At 42.7% G+C, this 16,140-nt stretch overlaps 4 protein-coding genes across 4 annotated transcripts; 1 reads left to right on the top strand and 3 right to left on the bottom strand.

Annotated features, from left to right (window-relative positions):
* Positions 1–5,317: 5,317 nt before the first annotated feature.
* On the bottom strand, positions 5,318–8,975 carry MELLADRAFT_60921 (uncharacterized protein; the record flags this gene model as incomplete). The annotated part of the gene is made up of 9 exons (XM_007406903.1): positions 5,318–6,830; positions 6,915–6,987; positions 7,064–7,123; positions 7,241–7,311; positions 7,563–7,581; positions 7,633–7,752; positions 7,900–8,004; positions 8,049–8,718; positions 8,868–8,975. 9 exons carry the CDS (start codon positions 8,973–8,975, stop codon positions 5,318–5,320), a joined length of 2,739 nt encoding a protein of 912 aa, XP_007406965.1.
* Positions 8,976–10,214: 1,239 nt separating this feature from the next.
* Positions 10,215–11,551, bottom strand: MELLADRAFT_26453 (uncharacterized protein; the record flags this gene model as incomplete). Its single annotated transcript, XM_007406902.1, has 4 exons — positions 10,215–10,510; positions 10,550–10,639; positions 10,874–11,177; positions 11,255–11,551. Coding segments are annotated over 4 exons (987 nt in total), but the record flags the coding sequence as incomplete, so codon positions are not given.
* An 899-nt stretch (positions 11,552–12,450) lies between these two features.
* On the bottom strand, positions 12,451–14,164 carry MELLADRAFT_95302 (uncharacterized protein; the record flags this gene model as incomplete). Its single annotated transcript, XM_007406901.1, has 5 exons — positions 12,451–12,536; positions 12,581–13,778; positions 13,859–13,882; positions 13,955–14,018; positions 14,088–14,164. 5 exons carry the CDS (start codon positions 14,162–14,164, stop codon positions 12,451–12,453), a joined length of 1,449 nt encoding a protein of 482 aa, XP_007406963.1.
* A 904-nt stretch (positions 14,165–15,068) lies between these two features.
* On the top strand, positions 15,069–15,935 carry MELLADRAFT_51953 (uncharacterized protein; the record flags this gene model as incomplete). The annotated part of the gene is made up of 6 exons (XM_007406796.1): positions 15,069–15,187; positions 15,269–15,300; positions 15,376–15,439; positions 15,529–15,616; positions 15,700–15,793; positions 15,886–15,935. 6 exons carry the CDS (start codon positions 15,069–15,071, stop codon positions 15,933–15,935), a joined length of 447 nt encoding a protein of 148 aa, XP_007406858.1.
* Between the last annotated feature and the right edge of the window lie 205 nt (positions 15,936–16,140).

Genomic DNA, 16,140 nt, shown 5'->3' on the forward strand with positions numbered 1-16,140 from the left:
TATGGTCTCTATGTTGATGCAATTGATCGAACATAGACATATTTCCAATCTTGATGTGATGTCCTTTGCGATTGGCAGAAGTGAGCTACTGAGAGGAACTCGCATGGTCCTTTCCAAACAGATGTTGAACTTTCATCTTGTTTGGAACAAACATATATAAATTTCTTTGGCAAAGTTCTGATCTCAAACTCTGTGTTATGTATGATCTGTGAGGTCTCATTAGAAGACATTCATTTCTTGTTGTGACCAATGTCACAGAGGAATGGCTGTGGCAAGATCATGAGCTATCACAATGTTTGAGTTACCGGTGATGTTGAACTCGAGCTAAGATGTGAAAGACGATCCTCTCAATTGAATTGATCTGGTCTCATGTGACATGTTCGGCTTTGTCTTTGCGTGGCTCACAGATAACTTTGAGAACACCAAGGACAAGTCTTAGATTGCCAGATCATGACGGACGCGCGCACAACAGCCAAGCTATACCAGAAGTAGGGCACAAGCGAGGAATATGACGTAGTATTGGAGAAGAAAAATAAACTTTTTAGATAGCCAGATCTAAGAGGACGCGCGCTCATAAGCCAAGCAATACAAGGGGTACGGCAATAGCAATGATTACCACGTTATATTGGAAAAGAAAACAAAAACAAACTCGGGCCATAGCAAAAAGGAATTTACCAACAGACCAATTTAGGCATGTGTGGATTTTTCGGGGGTGAAGATAAAAAATTTTGAGGTGGAAACAATCATATACAAAATAATTGATCATGATGTAATGTAGATGTTTAGCCACTTTTTGGTTTGGAAAAAAAATAAACAGGAATTATTTTTTTTTGTGGAGGACGACTTTGACTTCACAATCTGGTTCAGAGTTATCTTCGGAGTCGGTATCGGGAATCACGATCAGATTCGCACGGAGCCTGGCCTCTTCCTTCTCAACAAGGTGGTGGTAGAAGCGACGGGCACTGTCCATCAACCTGAGACCCGTGCCAAAGTGTATGCCCCAGCGCTCCATGTCATGCGCGTTGAAGGCATCGGGAAAGAGGAATTGGTAGAAATTGAAGATGTTGTTCTCTTCGAAAGTTTCAGTGACATGGTCAACTTCATTTTCAGGGACGCCGGCGAAAGTAATGAAGTCATCAATCGTAGAGAAGTTCTCCAAGCGACGAGCCTCGGCGATTTTAACCTCAAGGTGCATACCCTGCATCTGTGCATAACCCCAGGGAGTAGTGGGCGCCTCGGTGGGGGTGTTTGCGGGCTTGTTGCGCTTAGCCGAGAATACAGGTGCCGTATGAAGCATCGAACACTTGATGCTTTCCCACTTGAAACCGGCGATCTTGGTTGGGGGTATGTCAAGAGTCACACCAGCGGTTCCAATGGCCTACGAAAGGAAAACATGATAAACAAATGATAAACAACACATTAGCATTCCATCATAAAGTGGAAACAGGAACAAGGACTGAAATGAAAGACCCATGACATACCAACAATTTGGCCCACTCGATCATATGCTCGAAAGAGAGATTCATGATCAAGGTGTTGTCTTGGGTGTTAACAACACGATAACCTTCAGCCGCGCTGTTGCCCTTTTTCTCGTGGTGGCGGACCAGCTCATTTAGGACGAGTTTGCGTTTGGGCACCGGGTCGGAGTGGGCAAGTTCATCCTCACAAGTAGTTCGGCCCTCGTTGACCGCATTGGAGGCTGCCAATACAGCATGGGCCAACAAACGTTCCTAAAGATAGACATATAATCAGCAAAAGACATTCTAAGTGAAAGAAGGTGGATACTTACCCCAAGAACTACCGCGGCGGCTTTCGCGGGATGATCCATCGTGATTATGATGCCTGAATCGTGAAGTTGGTTCTCGCTAACAGCTTTGAAGAACTCTTTGAGATGGGCATTGAGGGTGACCACACAGCCTTTACCTTTTCCAAAGGACGAGTGGTTGAAAATGTAGACACCAACGGATAGCTGTTTGTTTGCGTTGGCTGTTTTGAATAACGCACTCATACCGCCGTTTGCATCATTACAAATCTTGTCGGCGATGCTCCATAAGTGTAATTTTAATTGGGCCAGCAAAGAATTTGAGATGTCAAACTGCTGCTTGGTGATTGGGAACTTATGAGCAATCCACTTGGTCTTGTGATTGGCCTTGACCGGACCAGTGGTGGCTTCCGGCGTATACAAACTGAATTGGACCGTCAGATCATGAAGGTTCTGCGTAGTGCCTCCTGGCAAAGGCACTAAACAAGGTGAGTCAGGACAGTTTTCAAACCATTGGATTGAAAGACGACTCACCAGCTTGCTTATCCATATTTGTGGCAGTTACTATGATGGAAGATAAGTCAGCGCAGGTCCCAAAAGGAATGTGGAAAGATCGCTTACGAGTTTCTTCAGCCGAAGCCTCATGGCTGAAGTCAAACTGGACAGACAAGTCAGGAGATCCTATACCGGACGAGGTATTGCTTCCGTCCAGATTGGGTTCAATCAGTTTGCCAACATTGAGGACATCTTGTAATCGAGCTCTCTTCGGCTTCTCGGCATTCACAGGTCCCGGTACGTTGGAATCAGGGGAAACAGATTGGTTCGGACTACAAATTAAAACGAGTTGAAACAGTCAATATGACCATTCCCACATTGCCAAAAGAAACTAAAAAGAACAAACACTTCATTGGAAGCAGTCGGATTTTGGGATAGAGATCCGAGGGACTTGCTGTTGGACTTGGAAAGGGTTCTTTTTGGCATTTTTAGAAAGCAATATAAGACAGAGTTGTGATGATTGGTGGATAGTAAAAAGCGGAAATAATTGATTGTGAATTCTTTGACAAAGGCTGAAGAAAGATGGAAAGAGGTGTCCGAATTATAAAAGAAGACTGAATCGTGTCCGCCGTCGATTTGAAAGATGCCACTACCGCCGGCCATCGAGATCCTTCTCATTGGGAAAAGTCGTACGATACGAATTTGTCAAACTTCATGAAGGTTGTTGAGGAGCGGCGAGTTAGTGCAAGTCGCAGTTGGCAGATCCTCGATCGAGATAAGTTACTTGACAGCCCGTCCCTTTTTTTTTGGCCCGATACTGCGCGGCGCACGGGCCAGGTGATGATTTTTCGATTTCTGTGATTTCAACCTTTTTGAAACCTACTGTACTCAAATTCTCAAAACCTTGTCACATATTCCTTGATTATCATTTGTTCAACTTCATCACGCAACTTCAACTCTCTCTATGAAGATCATACAACAATAATTCAATTCAATTTCAAAATCAAATTTCAACTTGATTAAAATTTAAAAGTGCAGAGCGTGAATCTTTACACCATGTGAGTCTGTTTCACATCCTTCCGTCACCCTCCTCCGTCCGCTTTGAGAGACTTGATCCATCCAACTCTCCAAATCTTCAGCTCATGTACCGCGATTTTTGGCCCGGATACGTCATCAAGAACCCGACGCCAAGCACACGGGTCCAGCCGGTGGGAAGATTGGGGGGTGAGCACATCACAAAATCAAATGGCATGTTGTGAAGGGTTAAGGGAGGGTGATCAAATACCTGCTCAGCTCTACAGATACCACAATGAACAAGTACCATAAACTAAACCCACTAAATCCCTACATGAGCCATGCTTGCACTTGCACAAAGGTGTGAAACATATTTCTTTTTAAAGAAAGAAGAATACACAGAGAACATCTTGAAATCTAAAGACAATGAGAAATCCTTTGCTCCAACTAAACAACTGATTTTCTAAGGTCTCTTTACTATAATTGGTTTAGATATCATGTTTTTATGCAGGAAATCTATGATGCACTTTTACAAAAAATGCTTGTTGTTCCTTGAATGAAATAAAATACAATACAGAAATCACAAAGAAACAAAACACAAACACAAGCATCATCACCAGCTCTATAGTAAAAAAAGTCTTAACTGGAGTACAAGACACACAATCAAAGAAAATGAGATTTTGAACCATAACAGAACTTCCAAGATAATCACTACTTAACACATTAGTGCAATCAAACCTGTACCAGCACCAGCTGCAGAGTTGCAACAGAACCAAAGATTTGGAGGGTTCCTCAGATGGTAGAAAGTACTTGGTTGGTCCTTAGAGTTAACATATACATGACTTCTTATGATCTTGCCTCTGAGGGTTGGTATTCCAGATGAACATTGAGAGTGCAATAGACTCCCTCAAAACCCAAAACTATAGGCTTTACAGGTGTATGGTTTGAGAGGTGTATGGTTTCAGAGGATCTCCTTCATATTATAACTCAGAGATCAAGCTTTGATATTTCAAGTATAGTTCAAAAGGAAGACAAAAAAACATCTCTTTCTTTTTTCTTATGCAGAACAACAGTAGTTGTAAAGCTAGTGTAGTTGATTTGTATCAAACTAGTCAGATACTGAAATCTAATCTAAAGAGAATATATGAATCAATCAAACATGTTTGCTAGTAGCACAAACATCAGCTTCCAAAAGACTTTACTTGGGATGAGATCTTTTGGAAGGCATTTTGAGACACATTTTGCTGAAAGATACACAAGGATGTGATTTTTGGTTCAAGAAAATTCAAAGTGGGGAAATTCTGGGTGATGGGTGATGGGTGATGGATCAATTTCTTTGTAAAGACCTGTAGGTCTATGGGAAATTGGAATAGTGTGAGGTATGGGGGTTTTAGGAGTTGATGGACTCAAATTTCTATGGGTTAGCCAGAAGTATGGGATTAAAGGAGTATGGGTTTTGAGGGAATCAACTGTATGTTTCTTTAGTAGACAATTTAATTCCAGCTGAGGAACTCTTATTAAAGCTTATATAGCTCAAGATTGTGATATTTACTTCTCAGATGACTATGTATTTCATACCTCTTGAAATTTCTTGCAAGACTTTCAAAAAGATAAATTCAACAATAAAGGTTATTATCATGATCATGTGGATTTAACTTTCTATGGATGAGATTTTATACAAAGCTGTTATTAATAGTTTATCTTTCCATCTAAACTATCACTCTTCTCACAAGATGTTATGGCCAGGGATCCAAATGGATTGAATCTGATATCTAGTTCATTTAATTGTTACACTTTCTCTTGATGAATGCTTTGTTTTTTGGTATTTAAATCATGACAAGATCAAATTGATTCAAATCATAGAATGAATTTGGGAAAAAATCAAGCATGTTAAATGAGTTAAAAGTTTGAGTGATCTGCAGACCTATCATTTCTCATTACAGAAATCAAGGAAAAAATATTACTTCCAAACACATTCAGAATCCATTTCAAAAAGAAGAATTTTCAAAATAAAAAATAAAGATTAAGATGTAATCATTTGAATACCTATACAGGTAGACGTGTAGAAGATACTGTGGGAAGAGGAATAGGTCTAGCCAATTTTGATTGAGCAAAATGAATTAATTCCATATATATTCCATCAATAGGTATTTTACTTGTACCAGTATACCTATAATGATTAAGCATATTAAGCCAAAGTTGTGCACTAAGAACAAAAGGTAACCTTAAGAATGAATCATCTTGTGGTTGAGTTTTAGATACTGGAAGATGTCTTTCAATCCAATTTGGAATATAATCAACTTCATAACCTTTAAAGATTGATCTTGAATGATTGATTGTAAAGTATAATAAAAGTTTTTCAATAATTGATTCATGATTTGGTTGATCATCTAATTTAATCCAAGTTTTATTCATTCTTATCTGATCAAAACTCATCAAACTTCTTGCCAAGATCATCATGAATTTTAAATCAGTTGCAATGACTGAAATATCAACTAAATTAACTTTATATTTGCAAAAGAATGATAAGAGTTGCATTGATATAGTTACTGAAGAACTTCCTTGAATTGAAAATATATTCTTAAGGATTTGTTGCCATTTATGATTCATGTCAGATGGGAATAAGTTTTTCCAATTGCTTTGATCACTAATCCCACCATGATGACTAAGTAGATGGATTCCATCCATCAAGAAATACAGCTCATGATCCTTATCCATGGTTTTTACCATTTGAGAAAACTCTGGGGTAACACTCAATTCTCTGATCAGCTCAACATTTAAATCAGCAGAGCTCCAGTTCAACAACCTATCCCAATGTTCTGCTGTACCAAGACTTGTGGGATCCCATTTGAGGTTTTTTATCATTTGTACCGCTTGACGACCATTATTCAGTTTTCTCAATGCTTCATGTTCAACAAATTGAAGGGTAAGATATGTAGAGATAGCTGCACCGAGAAAATTTGCGTATTCCAATGATTCTACTCCCCATAGATTCTCTTCTGAAGTGAAAACATGTTGAATTTGAGAACGTAACCACTGGGGTGGATCCCATGTGTTATTAATGGTCTGAAGGAGCTCTGGTTTTATTCCAAGTGCCCACATGAAAAGGTCCATGACCCATCGAAGTCGACTCATAAGTAAAGAGAGGTGTACTGTTGGTTTTCCTGATACATTCAAATACCCAGAGTGTAAGAACGAAACAGTGTTGCCTAAGATGAAGATCATATGTTTTTGAACTGAGACAGGAAGTTGAATCATAATCTTTATATAGGCTTTCATGTGAAGTAACATATGACAAGCCATGATCCTAGAGTGTTGACTCGGATTTACCGTCTTATATAATAGGTCTAGTAGAACTAAGAGCTTTGGAAGTTCTGATGTTGAAAAGTTCTCTGGTGTTTCGTAATCATCTATGAGCGCCACTACCACACTTGAAACCACCGCATCTGCTGGTTCATGGGATGGTAAACCATGAAAAAGAGACAGCTGATGATTGAGCTTCTGGACTAGGCGGGTCCTATGATGGTCTACACGATTCCCTTGATGCAAGGGAGAGTTGCTATGAGAGGTAGAATGGTAAAAATTAACGAATAGCAGATTAGAACACTGGGCGAAATGGGATACACTAGGTGAAATCACTCACCTCCGCATTGCTTTTGACAACTCTGTCTCACTGGCAGAGTGTGGTTGAGTAGTTGTCGCACCTGTGTGTAAACCTGATGAATGAGTAATTCAAGTATGGTTCATCCGTCCTCAAAAGTGTTTGTAGATCAAGATAATAATCTCACTCACCTGACACGCCTGTGGCCATTCTTGATTCCAAACGCAAACGCTCTGCAGTCTCGGCTATGGCTAAATTTTGAAGTTGATAGGTGTTGTGACAAAGTGTACAAAGGGTCAGCGGATCTTTCCAAATATGTTTGCCAAATCGAAAAGAAGATGAGTGCTAAGTATTGATGAAAAGCCTACTCTTAGGTCCAGCTCTTTCTGCGGAAACCTGTGGGATAACCTCGTCAGGGATAACTCGGACAGCTTCATGGCTAAAGTACGTCAAGACTATCGTGTTAAAGATTGATTGCTACGCACACTAGATGAGGGAGAGTTACTGTGAAAGACAAAGGGAAAGTCAAAAATACTACGTAGCGCCAGGATACTGAATTGCACAGAATACTTGGTCAAAATGACTCACAGCCGCCTTTGTTTTGACCTTTCTATATCACTGGTGGGGTGAGCTCGGATGGATACCACTGCTGGTGGTCTACTATGCGGACCTGATGAACAAGAAACTCACATCGCATCAAAATCATACCCTGCAAATCGTGGACTTAGAAGCCTTTAACCACACAGGGTCACTGACTTACCAGACGTCTCTCGGGACATTCTTGATTCCATACGCAAGCGCTGCGCGAGCTCAGATATGGCTACATTTTGAGTAGCACGGGCATTTCCAAAAGGAGAAGGGTCAATGACATCGTCTGTCACTGTTTGTAGTAGATAATTAATTGGTTATCAACGTACTCTGGGGTTCAGCTCTTTCTGCGGGAGCCTGTCGGGCATCGACGGTAGATTAAACCCATAAAGTAAGTCAAGGATCAAGATCATAAAGGTACATAATTTTTGCCACGCACACTTGGTCCATTTTCTCTCGCCGGAATCCGAGCATCTACCCGTACTTGGCTTGCGCCTTCTGGGTGTCAAATCACCAACCAACATTCGGGCAATTCCGAAAGTCACTATAGATACAAGCTCATTCATAACTTTTCTCTTCGAGACTTACCAAGACTACGTTTTCCTTCATTTCGAGATAGTAACCCTTCATTGTGAGCGGGCGGTCGTATTGTCATTTGATCTTGCAAGTCAACTACATATTTGGGAAGACAGAACAAAAAACCGTTATAATCGATGACAAAGTAATCATGAAGAGCGGGCTCGTACAGACCAAGATTCTTGATCTGACCTGGAGGCGAGATAGAGGAGATTGAGCTTTTGTCCGGTGCTAGGAGCGGGTCAAGTATAGGTGCTCTAGATGGCCTCGACCTTTGGATCACAGCAAATTTATCTGGTGTGATTTCTTGTAGTCCTTCCTTAGGACTTATGTTATCTTGATTGAGGTTGATCCCAGTCCTATATTGCTCTTCAAGATCATTCGTTTTCCTAGTAGACATTGGAGTTTCGTTTTCGAATTCACCCAATGTTCGCATCGATGACGAGCTGCCAGAGCTCTGTGCCGGCTGTTTTCCTGTACCGGAAGAATGTGCGATGGTATTCGGTCTGGTAGCACCACCCATAGCATACACACTATGGAAAAGTCCGAGTGCCTTGATAAGCAGCACAAATGTCTTGATTATGGTCCACATGAGAACCTTGGCCTGTGTGATCTCTATGAACAAAAGAAAAGCGACCCAAAAACTCAAGTTCAGACTGATTTTTAAGGGTTTTAAGATGAACTGCGAAGAGTGAATAATTGATCGTCGGTCTATGTTTTGATGTGATTTGCTCAAAACCAAGTGAAAAGTGAAAGAAAAACTCAAAATCGTCAGGATGCGAATCACGAACACTCATCATATTTTTTGTCAAGACAAATATCGAAACTTACAATCAATGCTTTCAGAATCTCAAGTGAATGTTCAAATTCAGTATCCAGCATCACATTACGAAACATTCGAATCGTTATGTTCCAAGTTTGCTGCTGGGCATACGGCATTTAGAACTTTCTGAGAGTTTGGCGAAGTAGATCATTCACCTTTCAAGAATTCAAATTCCCCTACACTTCTTTGACAGAAAGTCCTTGGTTCAAGTCGAGTTTGATGTTTATGATGCTGGTTTTCTGACCATGATATGTTTGTATGATCAAGGAGTGTTTTTCACGCAGTCTGGTAAAGGCCAGATAGTGAAACCAATGTCTGATTTGGCCACACTTGCTGGTCGGCAAAAGTTTCGAGATCGTGACGAGTACCTGAAAAACTAGGTATTTCAATCTGACTCAAAGACATCTCAAGGTGTTTTAGGATCATATCACGATTGTACCCGCAGAGTTCCCACTCGAAGGGGTGTAGTGGGCAATTCAATCTCAGAGGTGATTAAAGTCAGCAATCCATTCCCGGCTCTGTGAATGCTGTTTACCGTACAAAGGTTATATCAAGTATCTGACCACCCATACTTATGCCATGGGTGGTCAGAATGGATGCTGGCGTCAGCTGTGGATATCGATAATTGCTATCTGCTTCACCAAACTGTCGACAGTAAATACATACGTTTGTTAGTTTATTTGAGCTTCGCACCGTCAGTCAAGTCTGCTTAGATTGGGATCATCAAGATCTTCAGGTGATTGGGATTGGAAGCCTACTAGTACCATGATGTTATCAAATTACTTCGATTGGGTGTGTTGCATTAGACTGCATAGTCCTAAAAGCATGACATCCACTAAGCAATCAACATTATCTTGCTTTAAGAGTCACGAGGTCCGTATCAAAGACTTGACCAAACCGAATTCTACAATTAGCCCACGTCATGACACAGTCGACTTGATCATACAAATATTTGCACACTATGCGATTTTTCGGTTTGAAACACCGTAACAAAAGTTGAAGATACAAAATTAAATAAACTGAATCTTTCACTAAACAATTCATGGAACCATCACATCTATATCCATAGAGTCAGGTACCGCAGGAATGTCTTCCTCGACTGATAACATTGGCTCATCATCACCTTGATTCATATGTTGATCGACGGCAGAAGGCATCGGTATCTCAGATGACTCGGGGATGACATCCAGCTCTGTACGAAGAGCAAGTCGAGGATCGGGAGTCTGAACGATCTCATCATTTACATCTTGAGGAATTTCTTGATCTCCTTCCATCACTTCTTCACCTTTCTCTTGCCTTTGTTGAAGGTTTTTACGCTCTTGGGCAGCATTCTCCAAGTTCTGTTGAGTGGTGTTGAGTTGAGTTTTCTTTGATTCAAGTTCAATGGTAAGTTTCTTGAGGGCTTCCTCGAATCGTTTCCTCAATATTACATTGGCAGCCTTTGCAATTTCACCTCTCTTCCGATTGATGGCAGCCTCTAGATCCTTCAACTCGCCCTGGAGTAATCTAACCCGTTGCTTGTCTTGTATCGTCTGACTCGATTCTTCCTCATCATCATCATCGTCCTCATCTTCATCATCGTCATCGTCATCATCCCCATTTCCAAAAAGATCCTCACTATCATCATCTTCTTCGTCTCCATCTTCAGGCCCTGTCAATCCTGCGGCTGCCCGTTCCTCTGCGGCAGCACCTTCCATCAATCCAGCTTCAATCTCAGCTGCAAGATCGCTATCAATACTACCTTCATCGTCATCTTCTTCGTATCCAACAGTTCCGGGGTCTTCCCCAAATTCGTCAAAGTCTGGGGCTGGTGTCTGCCCACCGAATGATTCACCCGCGGGCGTTTCCGCAGTAGTATGAGTCTGTGAGTCCATGGGCGCATCCGATCTCGAAACCGAGTCTGCTACACTAGTGGCGCGTTCGGTCTGATGAGGAAGATGACTAGGGCTACGTTTACTTTGACTGATACTAGGTCGAGCTTTATTGTATACGACTTTAGAGCTCGGTAGGTTACCGTCAAGACCTGTAGCTGAGCTTGGAGGTTGATAATCTTCGCCTTCAGAGTCACTCAAATCCCGCACATTGTCTACAATGTCAATGATCACTTGATCAGCTCGACTATCTTCCTCAAGCAGTCGTTCTACCGCTCGTTCGACCGTTTCAATCGTTCGTTTATTGAGTCGTTTACGGAACCGACGTTTTCGAACATGATGGAGTGGTGGAGTGATCCCATGTGGGTAGATAAAGTCTTCGATGTTGAAATTCCCTTGAGAAACGGTTTGTTCGTCTGTGATAGGCACGTCATCCACCTGGATCATCTAGTAGGATGGTGTGTACCACGAATCAAGGTTAACATGAGGTTCGTATGTGTGATGATTTAGATTGAGTTATGAACCTGACAGATATCTGCTACTTTGAAAACATGCTTATTATCAAAAGTCTTTTGACTTTCAATAATGCAAGGTAAATCCACCAATTTCATCCCAAACATCTTCTTTCCAATATTAAAGATTCCTCTTCTAGAATCCTTAAACTTCATAAACACATTCTCAGTATTACAATCAATCTCCTTACGTTTTTCTACTAATTCTCTTAACTTTTCACAATCTGCTCCAGCTGGCATCTTAAGTATAAATTGTTCTTCAAATGCTATTGGATCATCTGGATCTGAATCTAATTCTCGATCATAACCTTGAAGATAAGCTACAATTCCTGATCCACTTTGATTATTTTCTTGATTAGCAATCTTCAGTTTCAATTTAGTGCCAAGTTTAGGTTCGGTTGGAGGAAGTTGAGCTTGAGAGGTTGATCTCATCTTTCGACGTCGTGGTTTGGAGCCGGTATCATTGTATGGTGTACCGAGTTGAGGTCGATCGGAGGTGGATGCGATATATGAGGCATCAGACATGGTGATGGTACAGCTGAAGAAGCAAAACTGCCGCGCGTCGCTTCTCTAGAGTCTGGAGGCGTCTTTGTCATGAATGTCACACATAAAGGACACTCCTGTGACACGCATCTTGTCATACCCTTCATGTCACACAAACTATGGAATCTTAGACTACGGCAACATAAGAACAAGGATCAAGTCTTGTCTTCAGACCAATTGCGATCAAAGCATCATCTATATAGGCTTGAGGAATGGCTATCACAACTATTTCCCTCATCATGTACGAACCATTTCAGTGGTTAGCTGTATGTCGAGAAATAAGACGCTTTCTTAAATCCTTCCAATCATTGATTTTGGACTTCTTGATCAACCCTCAATTTTGTTTTGTTTATGTACTCTCAATGACTTGTTTCATGCTCAGACGTGGCAGCTACATATTCAATTTGAACGTAATGATGTTGATTTCACTTTTCCAAAAAGAAACATTGAAAAATACAACTTTGCTAAACATGGAAGCTCAGCTCACAAATTTTATAACATTTATGCTTCCCGCGCTAAGAAAAAACGAAGATTTTAAACACAAGAGGAAAAACTATTTATGATATAGCTAATATCTTTCTACACCAAAGCCCATCACTCACTCGTGCGACAATGTTGCAGTTATCGTTCAATTTGACGGAAAGAGATGACGTCTTCAAAGATACTTAAAAGTTTTCTACGTTTTCGAAAACTGGGTTCACGGTAAAACGAAACAAATGCGTAACATAAGGTTTCTCTTTCAGTGTGATTGCTAGATAGACAAGCAGAAGATTCAAAAATCAAAGACCGGCTTACGCATATGACGTCTACCAATGATAGTGATCCCCTTCAATTTGTTTTTGGCTAAAGTCGTCTTGATCAGCCCCTTTGCGGTTTTTGCAGTTTTGATTCCAGGTTTTCCAATAGCTTTGATCGCATTGTGAGCAGCGGCGGGGATTGCCGGAGTAGCATTAGCTGGTGCAGCTGGGGGCGCAATGGCCGGTGGAGCAGGAGGCGCATTAGCAGGTGGAGCAGGTGGAGCATTAGCAGGTGGAGCAGGGAGCGCTTTGGCTGGAGCAGGTGGAGCAGGTGGTGGTGGAGCAGGCGCATTGGCTGGAGCTGGTGGAGCTGGTAGTGCTGGTAGTGCTGGTGGTGCATTGGCTGGAGCTGGTGGAGCTGGTGGTGCATTTGCTGGTGGTGGAGCAGGCGCATTAGCTGGTGGAGCAACAGTCGCATTGGCTGGAGCTGGTGGTGGAGCAGTCACATTGGCCGGTGCGGCAGCCGTGGCATTAGCTGGTGCGGCAGCTGTGGCATTGGCCAGAGTAGCAGCGGTCGCATTAGCCGATGCGGCAGCCGTGACATTGGCTGCAGTATCGACGGTCGCATTAGCTGGTGCGGCAGCCGTGACATTGGCTGGAGCAACAGCTACATTAGCTGGTGCGGCAGCCGTGACATTAGCTGGTGCAACAGTCGCATTGACTGGTGCGGCAGCCGTGACATTGGCTGGAGTATCAGCGGTCGCATTAGCTGGAGCGGCAGCCGTGGCATTGGCCGGAGTAGCAGTCGTGGCGTTAGCTGGTGGAGCGGCTGTGGCATCAGCTGGTGGAGCAGCAGTCGCATTGGCTGGTGGAGCAGCAGTCGCATTAGCTGGTGGAGCAACAGTCGCATTAGCTGGAGCTGGCGGAGGAGCAGGCGCATTAACTGCTGGAGGAGCAGTCGCATTGGCTGGTGCGGCAGCAGTCGCATTAGCTGGTGGAGCAACAGTCGCATTGGCTGGAGCTGGTGGAGGTGCAGGCGCATCAAGTGCTGGAGGAGCAGTCGCATTGGCTGGTGCGGCAGCAGTCGCATTAGCCAGTACGGCAACCGTGACATTGGCTGGAGCTGGAGCAGCAGCAGTCGCATTGGCTGGTGCGGCAGCTGTGGCATTGGCTGCAGTAGCGATCGGGGGAGCAACAGCAGCACCCCCAACAGTGGCCTTATGAGAGTGCTTGCCAGCCTTACGGTGTTTACGGGCCTGCAAAAGTATGCAAGTATAATGAGACGAGAAGCACAACGCTATGCAAGGCCTGAAGCAGAATTCAGAGATACACTCACCAAAGGTAAGTTGATGATGTGACGCTATTGAAAGTGGAATATAAAAGTCAGTCAGTTCAAAACCAACATGTAAAAAACGAAGCAAAAAATAATCACTTTTTGATTTAGACGAGCTTCTGAGGGACCGAAAGCTCGAACATCACGTGGCGAAAAGTCCTTGCTGAGATGTTGAAGCGGCAGAAGTCAATCAATATCATATATTGAAAAAGAGAATAGGAAAATAACCAACTGATGCAGGGAGGGTAAGGCATTTGAAAGGGAAGCCAGAAGCAAAACAACGCAGCTGAACTTCATTTGGATGTACATGGCTATAAAACTCGTCTAAAGCAATTTTTCAAGGTCGAACAAGAGTCGAATATATATATATAAGGATAGAAATGATACGAATGTGGTTCAACGCGGAAGTTGTAAAGTATCAAGTGAACGTAAATTCAATCGCCAGCGATATATGAAAGTGAAGAAAGTGTGATAAGTCGACTTATTTTTCGAAGGACAATGATGAGAGACAAAAGAAATTCGGGTACACCAGAGACCACGGAATATATAGCACATCCCCATAATTCTCCATGATTTTATCCGGTGTTTATATGAGCAGACCTTGTGCTCTGATCAACCATCGATGACTCAGGTCGTTGCGAGATCGTGTTGGCCTACATATTCTTGAGACAGCCAACAAGACTTGTAACCGTGATGCGGCGGGTATCCTCTTATGCAAAACCGCACATGTCGAGATATATATGCCGGAAGGCTCAAGGTCAGGATTGTCAGATGTAACAAATATCGATGGATGAGCTTCGGTGATATCCGCTTTTGGCGGTCTCTGTGGAGCCCTGCGTGATCAACGAGCAATAATTGCGCATCATCAACACGCGGTTTGCACGATTGGTCGTATAGACCCTTCCAAATCCAAATCAACCGTCCAACTTCAATTGGGTCTCAAAATTTAACGAGATTGCAACTTGATGTGCATGATGAGTCTGTAGACTGTGATGAAGCCAGATGAAGGTGGATGAATGAAGCCTATGAACGCCCCGGACAGAGGCCGGCGCAGTTGACCGGGTCGGGTTTGTAGCCCGTGCGGCCCTTATATCCCTATACCGGGTAATGAACCACCGGTGTCACTTGTGTCCACTTCAGTATCCTCGATCAACCCAACCATTCATCGTCGCTTTTTTATCAACGATCAACAAAACCCTATTTCTCGAACTCGATGCCTCCTACCGATGCTTTCTACGTGCGGTACTACAGTGGTCACATGGGTCGTTACGGTCATGAATTTTTAGAATTTGAATACAGCGATGGCAGGTTGAGATACGCGAATAACTCCAAGTCAGTGGATGAGACTCGATGAAGTAAAAGAAATGAAGTAAAAGGAAATGTTGACGATTGATCTGCTCTTCGATTTTTTAGCTATCGGAATGATAGTTTGATCCGGAAAGAAAGTATGCCCAATGATTTATCGAACCAGCCTGAAGCGTACAGCTAACTTCAAACCCTCTGTCCTCGCTCCTCGATAGTGTGGCTATCACCCATGACAATATCGGAGCTGAAACGTATAGTTGGGGAGAGTGAGATCATCAAGTGAGTTATTTCTTGAATTTTTTGTATCGATTTGCTCGTTGATTGAACCTCGCAGTATGCTAACTGATGTTTATGATGTACTGCGTCAGGGAGGACGACCACAACTGGCCAAAGAAAAATGTCGTTGGAAAGCAAGAGCTCGAGGTGCGACTTGGTGACACCCACATTTCCTTCGAAGTGAGTCTTCTTGGTATCTAACGCATTTTGTCAAGCTTGAATTCAAACTAAATGATGCTTGTCCATTTCGCGTCTTGATACAGACTGCGAAAATCGGTTCTTTAGTGGATATTCAGGGCTCTGATGACCCAGAGGGTCTGAGAGTGTTTTACTACTTGATTCAGGATTTGAGGGCAAGTCCTAAGCGCTTGATCTCACGTCATGATGTGTTTATGCACTTCTATCACATTGTTACTCGGCTTACTCAATCACTCTTGTTTATCATACAGATTTTTGTGTTTTCACTGATTTCATCTCATTTCAAAATCAAACCTGTTAGTTATCTCAATCTTGGCCTCACATGTACAATCGCTGACCTCTTTCGCCTCTTCGCACCTCTCGCGCCTCATCAAAAGACACATTGAGTGATTCCCTAGACTCGTAGCCCCGGAACCTACACCTCAACAGCTATACGGGTTCCCCGCAAATACCTGCAAACTCTGTCCAAACAACGAATTGTACCAAAATTGCAAGTCAGAAAAATG

This window comes from Melampsora larici-populina (genome assembly GCF_000204055.1).
Source record: "Melampsora larici-populina 98AG31 unplaced genomic scaffold MELLAscaffold_7, whole genome shotgun sequence".
NCBI lineage: Eukaryota > Fungi > Basidiomycota > Pucciniomycetes > Pucciniales > Melampsoraceae > Melampsora > Melampsora laricis-populina.